This window comes from Gopherus evgoodei, chromosome 22 (genome assembly GCF_007399415.2).
Source record: "Gopherus evgoodei ecotype Sinaloan lineage chromosome 22, rGopEvg1_v1.p, whole genome shotgun sequence".
In the NCBI taxonomy this organism is placed as follows: domain Eukaryota; kingdom Metazoa; phylum Chordata; order Testudines; family Testudinidae; genus Gopherus; species Gopherus evgoodei.
The window spans coordinates 5,787,300-5,813,894 of NC_044343.1; the positions used below are offsets into that span (position 1 = coordinate 5,787,300).

Here is a 26,595-nt window from a genome sequence, read left to right on the forward strand (position 1 = left end):
AGCCAATGGGCATCTTTGCTCTGGCTTGGGATCCAACCCCTAGGGCCAGCAACAGGTCCTGATCGCCAGCCCCAGGGGACTGAAGGCCCAGGATTGCCCTCTGTAGATGGGCTTTACCCTGACATGCTGGGGGGCCTGACATGGAGGCTGCCAGCTGGGGTGCCGGCTGCGGTGGGATTCATTGGCAATCCAGGCAGCTGTTCCTAGGCTCTGCTAGTGGGATGGGAGAAACCCAGGTCACTACCAACTAGGGCTTGATTGGAAGGGGTGACCCACCCCATCACCTTCCCGTCGCCATCCGCCTGCCTCTTTCCGTCCGTCCGACCGTGGCGTTCAGAGGAGCAGGAACCCTCCTGGTGGTGCAATGCCGGAGAGGCCCGTGCGATGCCCCTGGGTGCAGCAGATGGGTCGAGCAGTGACATTCTGGAACACAAAACGGTGACAAGGCCAGAAACAGACAAAGAACCAACCATGTGGCACTGGGAATGGGCCTCCGGGGCTCCCCCACGTCCCCAGAGCCGTGGGATCTCGCCAGAGCTCCCTGCCCTCTTGATTCCCTGCGACAGGGGTGAGTCTTACCCTGGCTCACCGGCTCACCTCTAAAACAGCAGTCAGAGGAGCACAGGCTGCTCCTGAGCTCCCGGATAGGCCTCTTGGCAGCAAACCAGCGTGCCCAGGGAAAGTGGGCAGGAAGGGAGTGGAAGCAATCTATCGATCCAGACTGGGGAAAGGGCTTCTTGGAGCCTGGGGGCAAGAGACGAGGGGAAGAAAGATCAACAGATGGGACTAAACTAAGACCCTCAGATCTGGCCACTCCTGGTCTTTGGGGCTCAGATCCTACGGCGAGTGGGGATGGACAGCCAGGATCAGGAGCCAAGCCATGCAGCCTGAGTCCATCTTTAAGTCAGACAGACCAACTGATCTCTTGGCGTCTGTTGTGTTATCGCTGGAGATTAAAAGGTCCAAGGTTTGATTTCTCGTTAGGGCAATAACTCTCCTGTAAACTCTCCCTGCAGAGGAGCATTTATCTCCCTCCCTCCCAAGTCGGGTGACCAGGTACCAAGGGTGAAAAATTGGGACATTTTGTTCTTTTGGCCTTTTCTGGGATGGGGGTATAGTTGCCTATATAAAACAAGATCCCTAATACCAGGACAGTCCCTATAATATGGGGATGTCGGGTCACCCTACTCCCAAGAAACCCGATATGGCTTTTAGAAATGCAGGCGGGTGCCACGCTGGGGGCTGGGAGGGAGAGGGCAGGCTCCGGATGATGCGGAAGGTCCTGGGACCTGACATCTCCAGTGATTGCCCCAGTGCCGGGATTTGATGGTTTTCTTTCTTGGCTAAGGAAGGCCCTGGGTCACCAAATGAGAGCGGCTCACCCGTTGATCTCTGGGCAGCAGCTGCAGATGTGGTGTCTATTGCTGGCCCAGAGGAAGACACTCAACTGGGCTGGGTGGCTCAGCACTCGCCCAGCAGCTCTGGAAACGGAGATCGATTTCCTTCCACTCCCAAATTATCTTTGTGCCAGCCAGGGATTCCTGGCAGCTCTGCTCACCTGCCTGTAGGGTGACCAGATAGCAAGTGTGAAAAATCGGGACGGGGAGTGGGAGGTAATAGAAGCCTATATAAGAAAAAGCCCCAAATATTGGGACTGTCCCTATAAAATCGAGACATCTGGTCACCCTACCTGCCTGCAATCAGCGTCACCTGCCGCTTCTAGGAGGGCTTCGGACTGCACCACCCACTGGCTCACCTGCCCACATGAACATCCTGGGGGTGGGATCAGTGTCCGCCACCCAGCCCCAGGGCCCCACCCCCTGCAGTGTCACTCAGCGCTGGTGTCAGCCATCTGCAGTGTGAGCTGCCTGCAACTGGTGACGCCCATATACCCCTCACTGCAGCTGCCTGCTGCTGCACTGCCCCCCACGTCACCCCCACTGCAAACCACCTCCCCTTGTACTCCTCGTAATCAGTATCCCCAGAGCTGGCAGCTCAGGGAGACAGAGGTGTCAGGATCCCCTCTGCTATGAGCCACCAACAGGACTCGGAGGGGGCCCATCGCTGGCCGTAGCTTGAGGACGTCCCCCAAACCCAAAGCCCCGTCGGGTTGGGTTTCCAGACCCGGCAGCTTAACAAGAATTCCTGCCCCACAAATCTCTCTTCAGCTGTGTCCCCCGCTGCACGTATCACCTCTGCCCCCTCCCACCGCACGTAGTTATATCATGGTTATAGAGGCTAATCTGATCTCCGTGCGGTGCCCAGGCCTTTGCTATCCCAGCGGCAGCCCCACTCCGGGAGCTTGGGTGATGCTCCACCCAATTCTGCCAGCTCGAGGTCAGTGCTTCAAATCCCCTGCAGGCCGGGGTGACCAAACCGTGGCTGCGGGGCAGCGGTTTGGTCGTAGGGAGAGCGTCCATCTCCCAGAAAAGGCAGGCTGCCTGCTAAGGGTGGGGGTGACCATGAGCTGAGTCCCAGCTGCCCTTCACATCACCGACAGCTTTGCCTAGGCACCGACTCCGGCACTTGGCCTCACGCCCTGAATGCCCATCCTTGGAGAACATGGGGTCTTACTGATGTCAGCTGGAGCTGGACGCATTTTCCCTTCTGGCTCCCGTGTGACTGACTTCCACAGTCACTCCAGATTTGCACTCGTGTAAACGCTCAGGGAGAGCTGGCCACACCTGCAGCTGATGTTACTCCCACCGTAGGTGCGTGTTGTGTTTTCACAGCCTCACCCTGCTAAGTGTTATTCTATAGGTGCCTATGCAGACGGGGAAGCCCACTGCTGATTACTGTGTCTTGCCAATTAGCTGAGAGGCAAACAAACCCTAATGAAGGTTGGCCCTTGGCCCCCACAATGCTGGTGGGTGATGCGCATTCTAGTTCTGCCAACAGCAGCCTGCTAGAAAGGAGTCCTTGGTGGATTTAAGAGTCGTTTGCTAAAGTGTTCCCCTCTGCTGTTCGGGAGGAGGGGCGGCATCTCCGCGGGTGAGAAATCGAGGGGTGCAAAATTCTGGGGTTACTATGGTCAGAGCTGTGGGCTGGGAGTCAGCACTCCTGGGTTCTACTCTGAGCTCCTGGAGGGGAGAGGGGTCTACTGGTTAGAGCAGGGCGGAGGCTGCGAGTTGGGATTCCTGGTTTTTATTCCTAGCTCTGGGAGGGGAGAATGACCATAAATGAACCCCTTCCACCTTGGGACAGTAACTCATGTTAGAAGGCCTGTCAAACCTTGTTCTTTAGGGCTTAATCTGGTCTGTAACTATAAGACCCCAGGTTGAGCCCTAAAGTGGGGGGCAGGTTATCTCACATCTGCCTCCTGCAGCATTTCTTGCACCTTCCTCCACTGATCCCAGTACTGGCCCCCACCCCGTGGCAGGCAGGAGGGTGGACTAGAAAGACCTCGGGTCTGATCCAGTCTGGCAAAGCTGATAGTAGGAGGTGGGAGCTTTGTGTAACCATTAACCCTTCCTATTCTCCTGCAGGGTAGGTGCCTGCATGCCCCTCTCTCAATTCCCCAGGGTACTCACTGGAGCAGACGGCAGCTCTTGTGCCAAGCAGGTGGCGTGCGGCGTTCCTGTTCCTCTGTCTGCACCATGGTGGCGTTATCTAGGCTTGCCTTGGCAGGAGTTTATTTGCAGGGGGGATTCTGGTGTCACCCGGGGGATTGTTCCCCTAGAAATGGCTGGTTCAGAGGAAAGGTCTGTGGGAACCAAGCAGAGAGTGCAGGTGACTGGTCAGAACAGGGGAGCTAGGCAACAGGACTCCTTCTGGGTCCTCTTACTTGCTGTGGGAGAAGAGCGGGGTCTAATGGTTAGAGCACTGAGGCTGGGAGTTCACACTCTTGGGTTCTGTCATTGGATCAGGGAGGGCGTGCTGTCTAATGGTTAGAACAGTGGGGCTGGGAATCAGGATTCCTGGAATCTATTCCCAGCTCTGCCACTGACTCACTAAGCCAGTTTGGGCAGGTCATTTTCCCGTGCCTCAGTTTCTTCATCTGTACAATGTCTGATAGCCCTGACCTCCATCACCAGGAGTTATGATAATATAGTATTTGTCTCTCAGAGCTGAGTCAGCTCTATCACCCCTCATTTTTCAGACAGGGAAACTGAGGCCAAAAGAGTGGAAGCAGCTTGCTCGGGGACAGAGAGCAAGATAGCGGCAGAACCCAAAACAAACCTCAGAGCACTCGATATTCAGCCCAGTGTGCTATGGACTACGCTGCCTCTTCTAGGGTTTGCTTTGAGATCCTCCGGGCCAAAGCCTATTAAAACCAATGGGAGTCTGTGACCCTGGGCAGAGGGAGAGGGTGTGTGCACCCTCTGCTGGAACAGGTGCAGACTGCCAGCTCTAGATTTAAATACCTGTTTGACATGAGGCCTTGGCAATGCAGAGACCCGGTGAAGCAGAGGATGGGATGGGAGAGCAGGGGCTGCCAAGGAGCAGGCTCTTGCACCGACAATATGGGCAAGATCTGGTGCTATATGAGCAGAGAAGGTGGGAAGCAGAGGATTTTACAAACCAAGGGCCCGCTCCTGCCTGCATCCCTTGTAGCTAGTGGAACTACTCCCCCTGATTTTAACCGAATCAACCTGCCTAGGATGCCTGGTGCTATCGCGGGCCGGCCCTGGAGGGTGAGCGTGAAAGGAATCAAAGGAGGAGGAGGGCGACTGAGGGGGAGAGAGCAGGGTAGCAAGCAGGAACCGTGCCTGCCCTACGAGAAGCACCAGCCATGCCAGGCTCGCAAAGCTCCAGGAGGACACAGGAGCAGAAGAGGGGAGGAAGCAGCAGCAACCATGGGAGAGAAGGTTACAAGCAGCAGTGCCCTGCACTCCCAGATCAGCCCACCAGAGGGAGCCAGAGCTCCCCGAGCCTGCACTGCATCCTGGGAGTTGGAGTCTCCAGCGCCGGAGACAGCCCCTCCTGGGCTGGCCGCGGCGCGGTGCACGCCGGGAGATGTAGTACCACGGAGCCCGGGGGTGGGGCGGAGAACTACAGCTCCCGGGAGGCGGTGCGGCCGGCGCGTGCGCGGTGGAACCGGCGGCGCTGAGTGGGGGGATGGCGGCCTAACGTGGGCGGGGGCATGTGGCGGGCGCTGCGGGCGGCGCTGCTGGGGCCGGAGGCGGCCTGGCTGTGGGGCCCAGGTAATGGCGGGTCCAGACAGAGGGGGGAGGGTGAGCTCCCGCGCTCCTCCCCCCCCAACGGGCACGGAGCCGGGGGGGGTTGAGCCCCCGCGCCCCGCCCCTCCCCCCCCAACGGGCACGGAGCCGGGGGGGTTCCCAACGGGCACGGAGCCGGGGGGGGGGTTGAGCCCCCTCCCCCCCAACGGGCACGAAGCGGGAGGGGGAGCCCCCGCACCCTTCCCCCTTAACAGGCACGGAGCTGGGGGGGTGAACCCCCGCACCCTTCCCCCCAACAGGTACAGAGTTGGAGGGGTGAGCCTCTGCGCCCTTCCCCCCCCAACGGGCACGGAGCCGGGGGGGCTGAGCCCCCACGCCCCTCCCCTCAGGGGCACAGAGTCGGGGGAGGGGGTTGAGCCTCCTGGCCCCCTCCCTCCCAGCAGCGTGGTGAAGGTTTGTTCCCAAATCCCAGGTATAGAAGACAACAGGGGCCATGGAGTCCCTGACCCTTTCTCTGTTGCCCCTGCACAGCCCCGGGGGGATCACTGAGTGCCCCCCTCCATTATCCCATCCCCTCCTTGATAGCCATGCTGGGGAAGTGGGGGGTGATGGGGCACGAGCTGCTCCTCGGGTTGGGCAGTTTTCAGTCTCCTCTGCGCAGTCCCCATAATGGGGATGGGACTCCCCTTCCTCCGAAGCCGCAGGGGCCTTTGGGGAGCAGCCCGGGAGGCTGGTTCTCCACTCAGCTGCTGTGGCTTGGTTGCTGCACCCCCCGTCCTGTCCCTGTGCTGCTGGGGCATCTCGATGCCCAGTGGGACACTGCATGGACCAGGGGTAACTCCGTGTGTGTGTTTCTGCGCTGTGCTTCCATCCAGCCATGCTCGGGGCGTGCAGGGAATCACTGAAATGCCGGGGGGGAGGGGACCCTCAGAGGTCATCTCATGAGCAGAGCAGTGACTCCATCCATCTCGTCCACCCTGGGATCAGGACCTTGCGCTCACTGTCCCTTTTTGCTGCAGGAAGATGGACCATAGTGAGAAATTACTCCTCAGCCAGCGCAAGGGAGGAGGCCAGGAGAAGAGCCACCTGTGGGAGGGCTGAGCTGCTGGAGGGTAAGTTGGAAACACGGGGGAGAACCAAAAGCATCTGTCCCATAAGAGCCCTCCCGGAGAAGTCTGGGTTTCCTGGTCAGTGGGGTTTATGTGCAGACCCATAGCTTGGGGGAAATGCCCGTTAGCCAACTCCACCGCCTGGCTGGCTCATGCATTGATGTCAGGTTTGAGGTGTGCTGCGCTGCAGGGGTTCTCAGCCTCTTCCCTGCTCTGACCCCAAGTTACAGGGGGGCAAAGGTTGGGGAGCCCTCCCACCTAGCCATGAGGAGCGGGAGGGTGGTTGCGAATGCTTCCCATAGTGCAATGGTTCCCAAATGCTTGATAAGGCGAACCACCAACTGCATTTGGTCTCTTTTTGCGACCCACCATTACTCATGCAGCCCCAGCCTTGCAACCCTAATCCTGGCCTGGTGTGGAGGGAAACCCCCGGGGTGGGGATTAGAGAGAGAACCTCCCCTGCTCCAGGCATCCTGACCTGGCATGGGGGGTTTGCAGTGCTGCTCGGGCTTGGCCTAGGCCCGCAGGACAGGAGCTGCCACTGCAGCATGAGTGCAAGGCGAGCTTCCTCTCCAATCCTCCAGGCCGCCATGCTGGGCCGGGAATGTGTGCTTGCCTAAGTCAGGGCTTAGAGATAGGTTCATCTGGTTCTGGATGTGGCAACCTTCCAGCCACCCCGTGGTAAGGCAGGATCCACTGCTGGGAAACACTGCTCTCGGGGGTCCAGGCCAGCTGCCTTTGCCACGCTCGGACACCTTGGCCAAGTCACTTTCCTTCAGTGGGAGCTGGGGATCACGCTCGCCTGCCCGAGGCTGGGGAGAGGTAACTCACTCTTGTCAAAGAAGTGTCAAGCTGAGAATCTGGGGTGTGTGGGAAGCGACGAGAGGCTTGACTGGGCGGGGGGCGGAAAGGGGGACCTGGATGGAGACTGTCTGCAGTGACCGCGAATCACTTTAATTCCCCGTTCGCTCTGTGACATCTTTTCTCTGGCAGTGCTGGAGGCTCGCATCAAGCAGCTCCAGGCTGATAACATCTCGGAGGTGACAGTTGACCGAGTGGACGTTGCACCACTGCGGAAGAGCAGCTTCCGGTGCCCTGCGCCAAGCCCGGCAGGGAAGGAGCCTGCTGCGAAAGTCAGGGAGGGGGGCGTCTCCTCTTCCGGGGCCCCGTCCCAGCCCAGCCGCTGGGTTGAAAAGCTGAAAAAAGAGAAATGGATCAAGCATAAGAGACAGTTGAAGCTGGAGCAGAAATTCTCCGCAGCTGCCTCACCCCCTGGTGCAGAACGAACTAGCCTGCCGGTCTTGGAGCAAGGCAAGGCTGCTGGAGCCAAAGAGAGCCAAGGCCAGGCCAAAGCCAGTCCCCCAAAGGGAGGGACAAATCCAAAGGTATTCGGCAAATCCAAGACCTTCCGTGAAAGCCCCAGGGCTGCGGTGGCTCCTGCCCAGGGCTCTCCCGAGCTGGGCTCCCCTGCCAGCCCCTGTGCTACGCAGAGATATGAATGCAACAGACTGGAGGAGTTGCCTGAGGTGGGGGAGCTAGAGGGGCCAATGGTGCAGTGGGAACCGAGGCTGCGGCTGGAAGACAAGGAAGGTAACAAGTACGGGAGCATCCAGCTCATCATCATGTCCTACCTGGAGAGCTGCCTCTTCCTCCACCAGCCCGAGAGGGCCCAGCAGTGCCTGATGTTCTACCACCGCTCCCATGCCAGGAGGAAGCTGCTGGGCATCAAGATGTATGACATCCTCATGCACGGCTGGGCTAACAAGGTACCTTATCCCAGTAACCCACGCCGGTGTGATGGGGGCTCTCGTCCTCCAGTGACCGCACCACATACAGATGTTTGAATCAGCCGCTGGCTTTGAGCTAATGGTGCAAGCTGAAATCGCATGCTTTTAGATCCGGAGTTGTGAGGTTCGGTCCCTGCAGGGAGCCCAGCCCGGGCACGACTGCATCTTTTTTCAGCGCACACCCTTGACCCAGGTCAAAGTGTCTGTTTTGAATGGGGGATAGCATGTTTCTGAGGGTGGAGTTTTCTGAATTTGATCATATTTATTCATTACTGAAATGGTGCAATCAGGGGAGATTGATTTAAATCGTTGATTTTAATCAGCTTTTCCGTTTGTACTTCAGTTGTTTTCTAAAGAAAGATGGATTCTCATTGGTTGATATAGCCATTAAAACATGCTAATTGACAACTAAATAGAGCCTTGACACTAGATTTGGTACATCTTTTTCCTACCTAGGTGGGTACGCTATAATGTTTATCTAATCAATTATATCATGTAATATTTTCAGATTCTTATTAATTGTATGTTTTTAGTATGTTAGAAAAGTGATGCATTGCATATTTACTAGCTAATCAATTTTTTGCTCATGATTTGTGTCAAGCTGCGTTAGGATGGTAACTGAAATTTAATTAAACACACAAAACAGCATATCAAATTTATTTTTGTTGAACAAAACAAACCCTTAATACAGGACATAATTTATTGTGCCATATTTTTAAAGTTTGACCAAAAAAGTTAGTTGTTTTTCCCCCTACTTCTTTCTTTATATAGAAACGCAGCCTTTCACTCAAAATTGGTGATAAGTGTGCTAAATCCATGAGCCTCTCTTTTCTATTTACATATTTTAAGAGATTATAATAAGTTCAGGCCTTAACATATTTTGTGTTAAATTGAGATTTAATTTTAAACAGGTTTATTTTTAAAAATAAAATATATAATTTAAACAGCAAAGTCAAAAAAATTCAATTTAAATTAGACATTTTGTTAACCTTGGGAGTAATTAACTCGAGCAGGAGTTTAGCAGTGATGGGAGTGGCTTGCCAGCCGTGGGGACCAGGTCCTTGGCGCTGGTGTACGTACACGCACACACACACCCACCCAGCCATCTCTGACTGGACTGGAATGGGTGAAAGGGGAACCCAGGCTCGAATGCCCGTTCAGTCTGGCACCACTGGGAACGAGAATGGGGCCAGTTGGGATGGTGGTTTGGGGGTTGCTGCATTGTAATGCCCACTGGGAACTAGTCTGAGACCCACCACTCTCACCTCATGCAGCACCCCTCGGAGCCATTCGATGGTGGGACCATTCAGTGGCTGGGTTCAAAACGAAGCAGGTTTAATCTGGAAGAGAAATGGAGGGGCTTGGAGCTTGAATTGATCCCTCTCCCTCCTCCTCTCAGGGCTCCCTGAACCAGATTGGCCGGCTCTTCGTCATGCTAGAGGAAGCTGGCCTGAAGCCCAATCTCAGCTGCTACGCGGCTGCGCTGGAGTGCATGGGCCGTGCTGGAGCCCCCGCCGCAGTCATCAAAAGGTAACTCTCTGGGCATGCCCGGCGTGCTATGTACATAACTACACTGCCTCTCCCTTTTCCTCTGCTTCCCTCTGGGAGCTCTCTAACGAGTCTCTCCAAAAGAGTCTCAATCCAGGTGAATTTCTGTGGCCCAGTGTCTATCACCTGCCTTGAAATGGGACCATTGATAGTTTCCTTGCCGTTCTGTTTATGTGCTTCTTGGACTCAGTAACTTTATGGCAGTCTGCGCCTCTTGTTAACTTGTCTCGGGTCACCTGTTCAGAGCTCTGTTGTGTTGATTTCTTGCCTGCACAAACCTATAAAAACTTTTGCACATCTCTTTGGCTCTGAGCATGTCTCTCCTCCCTTCCCCCCCCGCCATAAAGATTCAGAATGGACCATCCTGTATTCAGAGTCTGTGTGGTTTAATGGGTAGAGTTCAATGGAGTGGAGACTTGGAGTCTATTCCCAGCTCTGCCACTGAGCTGCTGGGTGGGCCTTGGGCAAATCACTTCCCTGTTCATCTGACACCTTTTGTATCTTGTCCAGGGCCGGCTCCAGGCACCAGCGAAAGAAGCAGGTGCCTGGGCAGCCAATGGAAAGGGGCGGCAATGCATCCGTTGTCGGGGTGGCAGGTCCGAGGCAGTGTCACTTTGGCAGCAGCTCAATCAGCCTGCTCCGGATCAGCGGCACTTCGGCAGCAGCTCGATTGGGCTTTCCCCACCCCCCGCTGCTTGGGACGGCAAAAAAGCTGGAGCCGGCCCTGATCTTGTATATTTAGATTGTAAACACTTTGGGGCAGGGACTGTCTCTGACCCTGGCCCCAGCCAAGATCAGGGCGCTAGGTGGTACTGTAATACAGGTAGTAATCAGATATTTCCAGTGCACCTTTTGTGGGTCACTCGCTTTAGTGGGGTGTTTACTGGCCAGCTTTGAAGAAAAGAGGTCATAGTGACTTACACTGCTGTAAAATTTTCCATCATGGAGGCTCCTGAAGTAGCTACAGTCTTTACATACCGCACTGCTGAAATGCAGTCACTTCTGGGGAGGAGTGCAGCAGCCAGGTGCACAGCACGCTGCACTAGGAGGAGTTTTGGCCAAGGATGTTGATATAAAATGCGCTGGGATCTTTCCTGCTCTCACAGGACAAGGCAGGACCGCGGTTTTCCAGGTGATCGGTTTCACTCGCAGTCAGAGTTGAGTTTAGGATGGAGAACATGCTGCAGTTCTCCCAGCAGCGCCATTCATCGTTCATGCACTGTTCATCAGCCTCTGTAATGAGCACGCCTCTCCTCGCTCATTTCTACAAGGTCAACCTCGGTCACTTGCTCTGTAATGCTTGGGGGGCCACCAGATGGCGCTCTGAGCAGGCAGCTTTGTCTGCACTCTGCCTTGCTGGTGTCCCAGAGATCTTGGTGGCTTTAAATAGCGGCCCGCAGACTCCCAGGATTGTAGCTGCTATGAGCAGCAGTGACTGATTAACCTTGGGAGCCGAAGGACTCCATGTATGGGAGAGATTTTGATGCTGGGGGTCAGGATGGCTGCAGAAGACTCCCAGGGCATGGCATCACGGGAATGGAGATGGTCCTGACCCAAATCACTGGGTTTGCTTCCTTACATCTATGCAGCAACTGGCTTTTAGTTAGCATCAACCTGGCCTGAGTTATGCCCACAGCACCCCCAGGCTCTTGTCCAGACAGCTCGATGGTAAACCCACAGTCCTCCCTGCTCTGCATGAACATCGACGGTCTCACGGTGCTTCTGAAAGAATAGCATCCAGTGTGCTGATTGGCTGCTGCTCTCCACCCCAGAGCAGGCTGCCTTTCAGCACCCTCTATGCAAGCGCTCGCCTCTGCCCTTCTAACAGGCATCAGAGGAGTCAGGCATAACAGTGTGGGTGCTGAGCAACATGGATGTACAAATAGCTTCCCTTTGTCCCTCCCTTTTGATCGCATGACTCCATTGCAAGCCAACCTCATGGGTTTGGAATAGGCTGAAATTCCCTGGCCCTCAGTCACGCTGACAGCTGTCCTGCTGCCATCCTTCAGATCCATGCTCTCTGCCCTCTACCAGATGCCACCCATCTGCATCGTGGCTGGGAGCACGCTCTGACGAGATGTGATACGAGGCATGTGTTGGAAGCAGGCTCCGACAGAACAGTGGGATTCAGCTGCTTTGCTACTAGAATAGGAGGAGGATCCTCTAAGGGAGAAAGGGGCATATTCAGAACATGGTTCTCTGCCCTTGGACCGTTAACATCGTTTTCCAGCCTCTGCTAATGCGGAATGACAGGTGTATGCATGTGTTCGGAGGTGCTGAGACCCAGAGATGTCGGGGCTTCAGGTCTCTCTCCTCCCAAGCTTGCAGTTGGCTCTGTAACCCCACTAGCTCAGGCTGTGACTTCATTGCATCTCTCCAGCTAATCAGGGTTAGGGCTTGGTTTGGGAGACCCTGCGAGAAAAATCCAGAATGCTGCAGGAAGTGGTGCCAGGTCACTAGGAGACGCGCTGCCCATCGAACCAAAATGGAGCCAGTGGCACCTGGTTTTGGAGCTGGGGAGGTCTCCTGTCAGATGGCACGTAAAACCGAGGATCTGACTGCTCGTGTGATCTTGAATGGTTGGAGGAGGTGTGTTAGCCCCAGTCGATTTCCAGCATGGGTACGTGAGCTCTGACTGGCTTTGGATCCACTGTCCACCTCTTGTGCCAGGCTGCTGTATGCTGTTAAACAGCGGCATGCCCCAACACAGCAGCTGGATTTCAGTAATTGGTGATGTCTCTTCTACACCTCCGTGGGGCTGAATCCTGGGCCAGTGGGATTGTAGGTGCGGGGCACCTCTCGAGGTTTGACCATCATAGGTTTCCAAAGTGCCTTGTGAACAGTGCTGGGTAAACCGACATGGCAGAGCTGGAATGTGCTTGGGGAGGGCAGTGGGTCCTGCTGCAGGGACGAAGCCCACGCAGGGAATCAGGCCTTCATATTTCCAGGCAGCGTCTGGTCAGGCCTGAGGCACCGCCATAGGAGCTAGGTCTCTGCTCAGCTCTGCACAAATGGAACATGAAGGTTAAGCCCAGGCCCCTTGTGGAGGTGGATGCGGAGCAGGGAGGGTAATGGATGGAACATGAGGCAGGTGACTTGTGATGACGTTCTGGTAAATAGCGTTTCAATACCAGTGCCTCCTACATTCCCCGCTGCTGGCCTGCATGAAGCACGTGGGCAGAGAGGGCTCTGTGCTCTCCCCAGGGACTGGATCTTGCTGGCCGGTGCCTCTGCTGACACGAGAGTTGCTGGTTTTAACCATCCCGGGTGGCTGAGGGGTCCATCTTCTGCTGGCAGCTCCTGCCCCACGCTCCCTCCAGCCTGCGTCGCTGGTTGTGCTGCCTTTCCCTGTTACAGCCTGGCTACAGAGAGACAGATTCCCTGCTGATGTATGTGGACAAGTTCCAGGCAAGTCTGTCGGCCCAGTCACTGGCTGTGTGAGTCGGCAGCTCTATTGAAGTCAATGGACCTGTGCCCCTGTAGGCCAGCTGAGGCTCCAGCCCGCAAAGCATACGGCTCCCCTGCAGAAAAACCCTGCAGCTGCATGTCCCAGAGCTGGGCTTGCCTGGCTCAGGCTGCTGGGCTCCCAATAGCAGTGTAGACTTTCCCACCCAGGCTCTGAAACCCAGCGACGGGGGTGGGTCTCGGAACCTGGGCTCCAGCCTGAGCCTCAGCATCTCCACCACTATTTTAGCCCCTTGGTGCAGGCCGGATCCGTTGACCCGGGCTCTGAACCTCGCTGCTGCAGGGATTTGGGACGCTGTAGACGTACCCAGAGTGCACATGTGGGTGTTTGCATGAATTCAGTCACGTGTGCAATTCCGCATGCTCCCAAGCAGAGGCCAGGAAAGTGCTCTGAGCGCTTTCTCCTTTTCCCATTGCTTTGCCATCTGGGTAACTTCCCCTCGGATTGGTGTTGTCTTTATTCCTGACATGGGTGCGGGCTGATTTCCTGCCTGTCAAATGCTCTGCCCATCTATCTAATCCACTGGTTCTCAGCCTTATCCACTCTGAGACCTGTGTCTCATCCAGCTGGCATCTAGCCAGAACCACTCCCCCCAACCCACCCATTTAGCTGCATGGGTAAGACCAAGGGGTCAATGTCCCACCCCCCCCAGTGCCTGGTCCTGACCCCACCTCTCCTAGGCTGAGAACCCCTGGGCCAGTCTCCCCTGGGTTGCACAGTAGAAACTAGTTCATTTCAAACCCTCTTTGGCTCCCGCTCCCTCTGTTAACTGAAGGCATTTTGCAGGCCCCGTTTCAAAGGCTCCCCATGGACAACGCCGGCGCTGTGTGGGGGACCTGGCACTGGCTGGCCGAGCTGAGGCCCTGCCCCAAGAGCCTGTGGCTGGGCCACTGCAGCACAGATCATTGGGACGGGGTGTCTATGGTGTGAGGTTTCCTGGTTCACTTGGGTTTTGGAGATGTTTGGAAAGGGCGGAGGGGTGCATGGGATGGAGCCATCTGTACGGGATGGCATGAAAGAAGGGCAAGAGATTGCTGTCAGCAAAGCCGCCCCCTCTCCTGGCCAGGGCAGTGCATCAAACCCATTCTATGTAGCTCCCCTCAAGATCCTGTCGGCTCCTGCCCCGGGTCTGTAGGCCTGGGCAGCGCGGCAGCTGGAAGCCTGGTAGCAAGTAACTGAGGTTCCAGCTCCAGTGCCCTGTCTTGGTAGGTGTCTGCATTTCACGACGGCCAGCGTCTCCAGCTGAGCGTGACTCCTGGTGCGCTGGCTGACACCTGACTGTGCTTGGGAGGAGGAGAGGCTACAGCAGACCTGGCCCAGAGGGACCCTTCCATCGGGGCTCCCCAAGGTGGGGCTTGCTCTGATCCACACGGTTCCTTTGTTCTCCCCTCTGGCGTGCATCTTGCTTAGTCTCTGGTTCCCTGTTTGCACCATCCCTTGTCCTGTGCCTAAACATTTCTCGTCTTCCTGGATAGATATTCCCTCCCTCTCCTTCATCCCCCCTGCTGATCCATGCCTGTTTCCCCAGGTGTGTGCAGCAGCTGGAAGAGGATGGTTTCAACCTGGACGAGCTCTTCAGAGACGCCGTTTACGAGGACGACAAGCGGGAGATGGTGCTGAAGGCCATCAGGATAATCGAGCCGAACTTTCAGCCGCTGTCTCAACCCCACCCGGAAATCTGCACTTCTCCTTTGCTCCGGGATTTCTACTCCAAGGTAAAGGGGGGCTGCTAGGCGCATGTGCCCGGGGATCGTGCAGGGCTAATGACATCTGCCCTTTTGGGGTAGGCTCTTTGGGGCACGGAGCCTTTATTATCAGGGTAATTGTCACAGAACTGGTTGCACAGACCACGAGCCCCTTGAGTGAACCAGCCATATGAATAGCACGGAGCACGGATACATGAATCCTTCCAGCATCCCCAAGAGGCAGAGCCAGCTTTATAGGTGAGGAGAAAGGAGCTGGGAGAATAAATGACTTGGCCAAGGCCAGAGAGGGAGGCCTGTGTCAGAGCTGGGATGAGAACTCCCAGGTTCCTGGCTCCTAATCCTGTGATCAGTCCCATCCGGCCATGCTAAGAGCTGGGGTTCGGTCCCTCCGGCATGCCTGCTTCCTTGCGGTTAGGTCCCCAAGGTGCCTCACTTGAGAGCCATGGAGAATGGGGCCTTATGTCTCGGGAGGTGGGGAATCCACTGGCAGAAACAGCTGGGAGTAATGCTCACGTCAGGTGTGTAGGGTGCTACCTCGTTGCTGGAAATAAAGCTGACAAAGGCATGGAAGCAGCATAGTTTGACTTACGACTGCAGCCTCTGTGTAGCTGTCAATCAATCGCAGTGTTTTCCTACAGCATCTCGTCTAGTTCAGCCAACGGCATGCAAAGGGGAGAGGCTGCATGGGGCCAGCCCTGGAAGCTCCCTTGTTCTGCTCACGAGGTTGGGATTCTTAATTAACAGGAGCTGCTAGCGATGACCCTCATCTCACTGTCATCCCTGCTGAGGAGGCGGCCTGGGTTTCAGCTGCGTGGGTGCTAGCCGGGAACCCGGATTCAATGCCTTGCTCTGCCACAAGTCACTAGGGGTCTCTCTGCCTCAGGTCTGTAAATAAGTGAACTATTTACACCTGGGAGTGTCCAGCCACTGAGCGACAGAAGCACCCGAACGTCCTGTACCTGAATCCCAGCGCTCACCACCTCTGTCTCCCTGCAGGAAAAGCCAGTCTCCTACCCCAAGCTGGACTTCTCTGTGTGCGAGCTGCGGGAACGCTTCCGGCAGCAGCTAGAGATGGAGGCTTCCAACACCGTCACCATCAGCTCTGTGGAGTCGGCCAAGCCCCTGACGGAGCAAGCCGTCAAAGCGGTAAAGCCTGGCGCTCGGTGGAGTTAACGCCGGCCCCCTCCGAGAGCGAGGGCTGTAAATGGAGTTTGGGCGGCTCTGCCAGAGGCAATGAGCTGCATGTGGGAATCGGTGATGGTGTTATGCAGGAGGTCGGATTAGATGATCTGCATGAGCCTTGTGGCTGGAGATCACTGGCTCTCCAGCGAAGTGCGGCCGAGGGGTTACAGCAATATTGGAAAGTCAGTAAATACCCACCATTAGAAGGTATTTGACATGCATCTGACGAAGTGGCTAGTCACCCCCGAAAGCTCATGCTCCAAAACGTCTGTTAGTCTATAAGGTGCCACAGGACTCTTTGCTGCTTTTATTTGAAGCTAAAGAGCATCATTCAAAACAAGCAGGGGACTAGATTCCCCCGGGTGTAACCCCCTGCTCCGCTGGGTTGGGCTTGTTAATGGCTCGCTCTGGATTATCTATGGGCCTTCCATGTACTAACTGATGTCCTAGAACAGGAGTCGGCAACCTTTCAGAAGTGCTGTGCTGAGTCTTCATTTATTCACTCTGATGTAAGGTTTTGCGTGCCGGTCATACGTTTTAACGTTTTTGGTCTCTTTCTATAAGTCTGTAACATAGAACTAAACTATTGTTGTATGTAAAGTAAATAAGACTTTTAAAATGTTTAAGGAGATTTTTTAAAAATTAAATTAAAATGCAGAGCCCCCCAGACCGGTGGCCAGAACCCAGGCGCGTGAGTGCCACTGAAAATCAGCTCACGTGCCGCAGGTTGCCTACCCCTGTCCTAGGGGTAGGGAGTAGAAGCCGGTCTGTGCTCTGTGTAAACAGAACGCCCTGCTGAGAGAATGTGGAGATGGAAGGCTGGAGGATCCCTTTGCTTGGGGAGTGCCCCCTGCTGGTGCGTTTGGGGAAGTGCTTCCTCAGCTCATGGACTCTATGGCTAGCACCGTGTGATTGCCAAGCGGCTGACTGCCTTGTTTGCCTGTGTGCAGCGGGAGCTGTTGACCGCGCTGCGCTCTGAGTGGCGGAAGTCCCTCCTCCAGACCCTGCGGGAGTCTAAGATCCACATGGCGAATAGGCGGTCCTGGCAGATGAGCCTCTATCCCTATCTGTGCTTGCTGGAGGACAAGGAATACGTGGACATCATGCTGCAGGTAGGATGCTTTCCCCGGCCCCGTTAGGCTGCCGTGTGGGAATGGAAGAGTCTTCATGCCATTGAGTACCCCCCTTGGCCAATGAAGTGGGCTTGCAGCTGTGCTGCGGGGCACTGTCATGGGGGGGGATTTACATCTGGGCCTGCAGAACCAGAACTTGTGCCATGAGCCTGGACTGGGCCTTAGATCCGGGCCACGTTTGCTCCATGTGCTGAGTAGCAAGCCCACGATCTAGCCCAGCTGTTCCTTCATCCCGATCTTGGCTGCGTCCTGCTGGCTTTTGTCTGTGTCGCACTCTCTCTTCATTGCCAGGAGCCTGGGTGGTGCCTTTAACGCCCTGATTGATTTGCCCTTCTCCGCTAAGACCCTCGCTGCCTCCCCCTTTTCAGAGCCTCTCCAGCCTCCCTCCCCAAGGAGAATCCCTGCTGGTTTTAGCTAAAGAACTTGGCACCAAGATCTACAACAAGTATGCCGTCCGGAAGAAATCACGCAGCCGCCTGATGGAGAAGATTCAGAAGGTCTATGATGAGTACGTCCAGCTGCTGGCGAAGGACGCCCAGGTAGGCCTGTCTTAGTTCCCTGCCCCAAGGGTGGGGGGGGCCCCCAGGGTGGTGGACCGTGATGGCCAGGTGTGATAGAGACAAGGGCAAATGTAGCTTCCAAGGCTGACCCGGGGCCTTGTCTCAGGCTCTCCAGGTGATCTGCCCAAGTAAGCGAATGAGCAGCTGTTTGCAGGAAAGCAGCCTGGGTAGGAGATCCCTTCACCCCACCCAGGAAGCACTGTCTCTTTCTCTGCGGGATGCAGGCCTATCAGGCTTTGGTGCCTTGGTGCTGAGCCCATGTCCGTGGGGAGGAAGCACTGACTGAGGAGTTGAGGTGTGAAGCGCGCTGCTCCCCCAACACCTAAGATGTTTGGGTTTTTCCAGAGGCTTTGGGATTTGCTGTCAGACTAATGCTTCCCACGGCAGGACTCTCAACAGCTGAGAGCTGGAGTCGTCATCGTCCTAGGACTTGGCAGGCTGGAGGACGTCTCCCAGAGACTGGGTGTCTGGAGGGCAGACTCTGCCTCTGCAAACATCCAGGGCTTGTATCCTGGGAGGTCATCTCTGGAACTGCAGGGTCTGGAGAAGAGGTCGCGAGAGCTAACAAAACCACTAGCCTGTCTGGCGTGCCTGGCGGTCTCTTCCCTCCCGGGTGTGGCTCCGGGAATGAACTCCACTGTCAGAGCCGGAAGGGTCACTTGGGCACTGCTTGGCCAAGCTAGATCTGGCTCTGGCTCAGGAGCGACCCTGGGTTTGTCCAGCATAAGCACTGCTGGTGAAGGTGCAGGTCTGGAAAGGCGAGGGTCGTTGCAGGTCAGGCTGGAGGGGGTTGGCAGAAGCTGCTTGCAGGAAGCCGGCCCCTTTCCTACCTGCACTGACCATGCCTGTGTCTCTCTGCTCCTCGGCTGTCGCTCCTGTTAACATTTACACACAGTGTGCGGCTGCCCTGCGGGCATGGCGGGGGAGGAATGCTCCTCAGCATTGCTCTCACCCGCGCTGTGAAGCCTTGGCTGCCCCTCTCCAGAAGGCCCTCAGCCCCTGGGGGGAGCATGGAGGGTTATCTAACCCAGATTCCAGACAGTTCAGTCAGCCCTAATTAATCTCTCGGAAGAAATAATTGCTGCTCACGCTGGGCTGTTTTCCTCCTGCCTCCTCAGCTGGATAGTTACCTGCCGCGGGAGTACTGGGAGAAGCTGGAGGCCAGCTCGGGGTCCTCCCTGCTCAGCAAGGACTGCACCTGGCCTCACATCCTGATGGTGCAGCTGGGCACTCACATGGTGGAGCTCCTTGTGCAGGTGATCAAGGTGCAGAGTAACATCCTGAACCCCAGTTTGGAGGCGAAACTCATCCCCGTCCTGTATCACGTCTACTCCTTCCGCAGTAGCCGGCAGGTAAGGGCCCCAGGGCAGGGAGAGGTCTGTAACCAGGCAGCTGAACCCTCCATCAGAACCAATCTGCTAGATCATCAGGTCCAGCCTCTTGCCAGCACCAGGTAAGGTCTCCCATCCTGCTATGGAGGCATCGCTATTAAACTGAACTTAAGAACGGCCATACGGGATCAGACCAGTGGTCCTCCTAGCCCAGTATCCAATGCCTGGTGCTTCAGAGGGAATGAACAGGGAATCATCAAGTGATCCATCGCCTGTCGGCCATTCCTGGCAAACAGAGGTTAGGGACACTCAGAGCAGGGTGTTACATCCCTGCCCATCGTTCCTAATACCCACTGGACTTCTCCATGAACTTATCTCGTTCTTTTTTGTACCCTGTTATGGCCTTGGCCTTCACAACATCCTCTGGCAAAGAGTTCCACAGGTTGACTGTGTTGTGTGAAGAAGTACTCCCTTTTGTTTGTTTTAAACCTGCTGCTGATTAATTTCATTGGGTGACCCCTGCTTCTTGTGGTATGTGAAGGAGTAAATAGCGTGTCCTTATTCACTTTCTCCACATCAGTCAAGATTTTATAGACCTCTGTCATATCCCCCCTGGTTGTCTCTTTTCCAAGCTGAAAAGTCCCAGTCTTTTTAATCTCTTCTCATACTGAAGCTGTTCCATACCCCTAATCATTTTTGTTGCTCTTCTCTGTGTCTTTTCCAATTCCAATATATCGTTTCTGAAGTCTGCACACAGTATTCAAGATGTGGGCGTACCATGGATTTATATAGTGGCAATACGATATTCTATCCCTTTCCTAACATTCTGTTAGTGGTTTTGACTCCCGCTGCTCACTGAGCAGATGTTTTCAGAGAACTATCCACAATGACTCCTAGATCTCTTTCTTGATGGTAACAGCTAATTTAGACACCATCATTTTGTAAGTGTAGTTGAGATTATGTTTTCCAATGTGAATTACTTGGCATTTATCAACATTGAATTTTATCTGCCATTTTGTTACCCAGTCACCCAGTTTTGAGAGAGCCTTCTGTAACTCTTCACAATCTGCTTTGGATTTGATTATCTTGAGTAATTTTGCCACCTCACTGTTTGTTCCTTTTTCCAGATCATTTAGGAATATGTTGAACAGCACTGGTCCCAGTACAGACCCCTGGGGGACATCACTATTTACCTCTCTCCATTCTGAAAACTGACCATTTATTCCTACCGTTTGTTTTGTTTCCCATCTTTTAACCAGTTACTGATCCATCAGAGGACCTTCTCTCTTATCCCATGACTGCTTACTTTCTGAAAGTCTCTTAAATACACTATATCCACTGGATCATCCTTGTCCACCTATTTGTTAACCGCCTCAAATAATTCTAATAGATTGGTGAGGCATGATTTTCCTTTACAAAAAGCATGTTGACTCTTCCCCAACAAATCATGTTAATTTATTTATCTGTTCTTTACTAGAGTTTCAACCAATTTCCCTGAAGTCAGGCTTAGCGGCCTGTAAGTGCCAGGATCACCTCTGGAACCTTTTTAAAAAATTGGCGTCACATTAGCTCTCCTCCAGTCATTGGGTACAGAAGCTGATTTAAATGATAGGTTTCATACAGCAGTTAGTAGTTCTGCAATTTCATATTTGAGTTCCTTCAGAATTCTTGGGTGAATCCCATCTAGTCCAGGTGATTTATTACTCTTTAATTTATCAGTTTGTTCCAAAACCACCTCCAATGACTCCTCAGACTGGAATGCCTCATACCAGCAAAGGGCTACGGTCAGGCAGATGTCATGTTAGTTCTAGTTTCTTTCCTTCCTCTTCCCAACTGCCCTGACTTGTGTTTGCCCATTGTGTGCCTTGCATGCATGCCCCATTCCACTGACCAAATAACTTCCTCCTCCTCTTTCCCTCCCCCCTATTCAGTTCCTGGCACACCCCACAGCCTCCCTAGAAGGGACAGAGGGTCATAAACTGCCCGATGGTTCAGACATCCAGGTCTGCTCCAGCCGGGACCCCCCTCACGGCCTCGCCAGCTCCAGGGTGTTTGGCAGCTTCTGCTCCTGCCACCCCACTCCTGTGTAGCTGTCATCCTTGCCCCCGTGCTGTGGGTTAAATGGATCGGCAGGTTTAGGGAAGCCAAGCATGATGGATGAACTGGAGTCTGTCCGTTTGGTTCCGAAGGAGAGGGCTGGGGCGAGAGGCCCCTTTCTCCAGCAGTGAGCGAAGTGAAGCTGCAGTGCAGGATTACAGGAGCTTTGCATTGTGCTGCCTTACTGAACTGTCTTGTCTGAAGGGAATTGTAGCCCCCTGTGTCGCTAATTAACTTGCCTCCCTTTCCCTACAGAGCTTCACCCTTCTTTAATTCCTTCCCCCCCCCCAGATTGGGTTTATAAAGCCCCATCCGATCCTCACCCAGATCCTGTCGAGCGCTGCCGAGACCACGTTGACTTTCGATTCGTTTGTCATGCCCATGCTCTGCCCCCCGGTACCGTGGACCTCGCCGCACTTTGGGGCCTATATCCTCCTCCCCACCAAGCTGATGCGCTGCGTGGAGGGGGCCATCCAGCACCAGCTCCTGCTGGAGGAATGTCCCCGCAGCAACCTGCACTCGGTCCTCGACGCCTTGAACCAGCTGGGCAACTGCCCCTGGAAGATCAACCAACCCGTGCTGGATATCATCATCTCCATCTTCAATGCCAAGGGCAGTGAGAAGCTGAGCATCCCGCCGCCCCTCTCGGAGGCCCCCAAGCCATCCGTGGCCCTCCACCTGGGGCCCGGCACTCCCTGGAGCAAATCGTCCCTGAAACGCGAGCTGACGCAGTGCAGGAAGAAGATGGTGGAAATGTACAGCCTGCGGATGGACTCCCTCTACAAGCTCTCCATAGCCAACCACATGAGGGATAAGGTGTTCTGGTTCCCCCACAACATGGACTTCCGGGGCAGGACCTATCCCTGTCCGCCCTACTTCAACCACTTGGGCAGTGACGTCACCCGGGCCATTCTGCTGTTCGCAGAGGGAAAGCCACTGGGGGCACATGGCCTCGACTGGCTCAAGATCCACCTTATTAACCTGACGGGGCTGAAGAAGAAGAACTCTCTGCGGGAGCGGCTGGCCTACGCCAACGAGATAATGGAGGAGATCCTGGACTCTGCTGACAACCCACTGACGGTATGGAGTAGGAATGATCTCTCTGGCTTTAGAGGGAGCCCAGAACAAGCCTAGCACTGCTAGCTCTCGGGGAGAGGCATCAGGAACTAAGCGACAAAGCAGTACCCTGGAATCCAGGACCTCTCACAGCTGCTCTCAGCTCAGGTCCACGCTACAAGCTCGTGCGGGCAGAGCTGTGTCGGTCAGAGGTGCAAAGAGCTGTGATTTCCTGACCAATCCAGCTGTGCCTGCAAAAGCCCCAGTGTAAATGCAGTTATACTGGCAGATCTGTGCTGTTACTGGGGTGGCTGGTTTCACTCAGTGGGGCTGGAGTAAACCTGCTGGCAGCAGCACCGGTTTGCTGGTAGAAGCTGTGTTTGCACTAGGAGCACTTAGCTGGTATTGTATTCGGCATTGCTATGCCGGCAAAGTACCTCTAGTCTAGACGTGGCCTCCGTGATCCTGTGAGGCTTCAAATACAGAAGCGCCCAGAGTGGAAGTCGGTGAGCACCCACCCACGCTGGGTGGCTTTATTAATATTCCAGTAGCACCCTGGGGTCCCAGTCGAGACTGTGCTAGGCCTAGTGAGAGACAGGCACTGCCCTGAAGCTCTTCCAGTCTAACTATGCGCAACAGGAAGGGTCAAAGGGGGATGCTGAGGCCAGGTCTACACTAGAAACTTTTGCTGGTATAATAGTGTGTGTTAGGGGTGTGATCTGCAACATTTTTATGCTGGCCAAAGCCTTCGTGTCAATGCGGTTATACTGGCAAAAGGTGGTACTGCATATTTCACTGGGGGGAGGGATAGCTCAGTGGTTTGAGCATTGGCCTGCTAAACCCAGGGTTGTGAGTTCAGTCCTTGAGGGGCCATTTAGGGATCTGGGGCAAAAATCTGTCTGGGGATTGGTCCTGCTTCGAGCAGGGGTTGGGACTAGATACCTCCTGAGGTCCCTTCCAACTCTGAGATTCTAGGATTCGGGGAGCCGGGATACGCTCTATCGCCAAAGCACGTTTTTGCCAGTAGAACCTGTCTCTCTGCCGATACAGCTGTACCAGCAAACCTTTTCTAGAGCGGACTAGCCCACCGATGGGTGGGGCGACTTGCCGGAGGTTGTGCTGCAGGTCAGTGGCGGGAGACGTGGCTCCTGGTTCTGACCCAGTTCAGTACCCAGGGGCTCTTCTACTCTAGTGCTGAGATGCTCTTCTCTCCCTCCCCGCCCCCAGGGCAGAAAGTGGTGGATGGACACTGATGAACCCTGGCAGGCCTTGGCGTGCTGCATGGAGATAGCCAAGGCTTTGAGATCGCCAGACCCCACAGCCTACATCTCTCACTTCCCCATTCATCAGGTAAAGGGCCCGGGGACTGCTGGATTCCTCCTGCGTGGGGCAGAGAGCTTGGGGAGCTAACAGAAACTCCGTGGGGAGAGAGCAGAGGGATGTGGGAGGCTCTGGGTCACAGCGGCTGTTGGAACTGCAGTGATGCTTGGGTTCGACCTGTAAGCAAAGAGACCCTAATTTGCTCCCCATGACAAGAACCAGGCCACTTTCAAGTGCTTCCCGTTCCAGGGTATAGACCGGAAGGATCAGCGTGCACAAATCCCTGGTCTCTTCCTCATTAGCTACTAGGCCTGTTATCTGGGTATTTATATGGCGGCCATCCCCATAGTCTCTAAACCCCTCCCAAGGATCTGTAGATTCAGTCTCCCTACACACTCCTGCGGGGTAGGGAAGCATCACTAACTATGCTGTGCAGATGGGGAAACTGAGTCACAAAGCTGCAGTGACTCCCCCATGAGTTTGTAGCAGAGCTGGGAATTGAATCCAGCCTGACCCCGTGTTGCTTTGGATCAGGCAGGCTTGCTGCGGATAGCAGTCCTGGCTGCAGTCTCTGAAAGGCACTGCAACTGCTCGGTATATGCCCAGGAGTATGTGTGTGGGTGTGTCTCTCTCCTAGGCTGTAGCCAGAGGGCTTGTGTGGCTGTTCTGGGTCCTTGCTCATCTGGTCTGAGGGCTGGAGAAGAGCAGCTCTGCTGGCTGGAAGGATTAAAGCTTGACTCTGGATGAGGGCAGAGATAGCTCCTGCTGCGTTAAATGATGCGAGTCCAAGTGCTTCATGCTCACAGTACGTCCAGGCTCCAGCCGGGCAGTGGAAGCAGAATAACCCTGAGCCTGGTCTACTCATGCTGCCTCCTCGCTAGCGGGGGCTGCCCTTACCATCCAGAGAGGAGCTGCGGCAGAAAGGATCAGTTGGTCTCATTAACCTTAGCCCAGTCCTTTTGCCCGGCTCCGTTCCCTCAGGCAGCATTGTCAGCACAGCCAGAGCGCATCTCTCAAAGGCCTGTGTCATCAGAGAGACCCCGTCATTAACATTTCCCTGCAAGAGGCGTCTGTGTTTTCCCCTTAGAGGCCGGATGGTCCTGATGGGGGCAGGGGGAGCATGTGTCAGAAACTAACCCTAATGACTCGGATCTCGGTGTGACAGCGAAAGCCAATGGGGATGGGGGCGGAATGGAAAATCAAAGATCAAGCAGAGGTGCTGGGAGTCACTTAACAGCTGACCTATCAACCTCCCATTAACAGAAGCCGTTCTAACATGGGGGCACAGCTGCCATGGCCTGTGGATCCCATTTCACCTGTCTGCAGAGCAGCAGGTGCCCCAGGTGGGACAGAGTGGTCCTTTCTCCTGGTTGCTTCAGTCCCCCCGAATATAGACACTGTAGCAGGAGTGGTGGGAGATAGTGAGCATCAAGGTTCAAAGTGTGTGTTGCAGGGTGGATTGATTGAAACCACCCGGTAGAAAGGCTCAATTTAAGTCATCAATTTGAATCAGCTTTTCTTTTTCTGAAAAAGAAGTGCATTCTCATTGGTTGAGATAACCATTAAAACATGTTGATTTACAGCTAAACAGAGCCTTTCCATTGGATTTGGTACATCTATTTTCTACCTGGGGGGGACCGCTAGAAAAATAAACATTTATTTAAGCAATGATACAGCTTAACATTTTCAGATTCTTATGAATTGAACATTTTTAATATGTTAGGAAATGGGGAATAACACATTGCTTAGTTACTAGGTAATTAACTTTTTCCTCATGATTTGTGTCAAGCTGCGTTAGGATGGCAGCTGGGATGTAATGAAACACAACAGCATGTAAACATTCACACCCTTAAATGTTTTGGACAGATACACTTCTCTTATCAAAACATGTTTCAGATTTTCAACTAAATGGTTTATTAAACAGAGGGATTAACCACAGTCAGTGAACTAAACTGATTATTTCAGGTCAGCCTGGGAAAATTTTCAAATAAGCCTAAATGAAAGTGACTGGAGCTTAAAATCTTACTCGCCTAAGTCTCTTGAAAATGAGACAGTCTCCTAAGTTACTTAGGTGGATCTTTTGTACCATATTTATAAAGTTTGACTTCAGAAGTTGGATGTTTATTGCCTTGATTCTTTCTTTATACAGAAAAGCAGCCTTTAACGCAAAGTTTTTGTTAGAGGCTCATGGATTCAGCATATTTTTTTTACTGTAATGTTTTAAGAGATTATAATAAATTTAGGCCTTGACATATTTTGTATTAAATTCAGATTTCATTTTAAACAGGTTTATTTTTTTAAAGAAAATGTTGTTGTTTAAATAAAATAAGAAAAATCAGTTTTTAAAAAATTTTGTTTTCGAAAACATAGATTTTTATCCACCTGCCAGGTTGCATTTTAACTCTCTCCCCCTCCCTCCCTTGCTTGGTTCACACCAGGCATGTTTTTGTCCATGTTGTCCCAGGCTGACCTAGGCCCCCCGGCAGCTGGCGATCCGGCTGTTGTGGGAGATTGCTCAGTGGCAAGCATCTGCCAAGGAGGCCTGATACCTGTCCGGTCACCTAGACTGCAGTGCCACACTTGGGACAGGTCGATGGTAGGTTTGGTGGGGGCCCAACCAAACCCTCAGAGCTGAACACCCCAGAGTTTCGGGTGAGCTGAGATCTGGAGCAAAACTCTGGCTCAGATGCCTCTTTCGTTTCAGGAAGGTTTTCCAAGCAATAGAGATGGGGCATCCTGGCCCAGTAGCTAGAGCACTGGTCTGGGAGTCAGGAACCCTGGTTTCTATTCCTGGCACTACCACGGACAGGTTGTGAGACCTTGGGCAATTCCCTGCCCTTCTCTGGGTCGGTCTCCCCTCCCACCTTTTTTGTGTCTTATCTACTTCAATTGTAAGCTCTTCTGGGCTGCCTCTTACTATGTTTGTACAGCCCCTAGCACAATGGTGCTCCTATAATACAAACAATATAGAACAATAATTAAAATGTTTCCTTTTATTTTTATTTTTATTTTTTAATTCCAGTGAAAACTTACTGTGGGTAGAGAGGGGGGCTGATTTTATAAACATCCCATGCCATGTTTGCAACCCCGTCATTGTGGCATCGGGCTAGTGCCTGAGATTCAGACTGTGACACAGACAGGAGGTGAAAGGGAAATCGCTGAGTCCTTTGTCCCTGCTGG

At 54.0% G+C, this 26,595-nt stretch overlaps 1 protein-coding gene across 1 annotated transcript in view; it reads left to right on the forward strand.

Annotated features, from left to right (window-relative positions):
- Window positions 1-5,040: 5,040 nt before the first annotated feature.
- POLRMT (RNA polymerase mitochondrial) overlaps window positions 5,041-26,595 on the forward strand; it is a 32,522-nt gene continuing 10,967 nt past the window's right edge. The window contains exons 1-11 of the mRNA XM_030540253.1: window positions 5,041-5,144; window positions 6,140-6,232; window positions 7,223-7,995; window positions 9,416-9,546; window positions 14,559-14,745; window positions 15,733-15,882; window positions 16,869-17,030; window positions 17,420-17,590; window positions 18,730-18,963; window positions 21,331-22,119; window positions 23,323-23,445. Of these exons, the coding sequence (XP_030396113.1) occupies window positions 5,084-5,144; window positions 6,140-6,232; window positions 7,223-7,995; window positions 9,416-9,546; window positions 14,559-14,745; window positions 15,733-15,882; window positions 16,869-17,030; window positions 17,420-17,590; window positions 18,730-18,963; window positions 21,331-22,119; window positions 23,323-23,445 (2,874 nt within the window). The 5' untranslated portion in view covers window positions 5,041-5,083. The remainder of the gene's footprint in view (window positions 5,145-6,139; window positions 6,233-7,222; window positions 7,996-9,415; window positions 9,547-14,558; window positions 14,746-15,732; window positions 15,883-16,868; window positions 17,031-17,419; window positions 17,591-18,729; window positions 18,964-21,330; window positions 22,120-23,322; window positions 23,446-26,595) is intronic.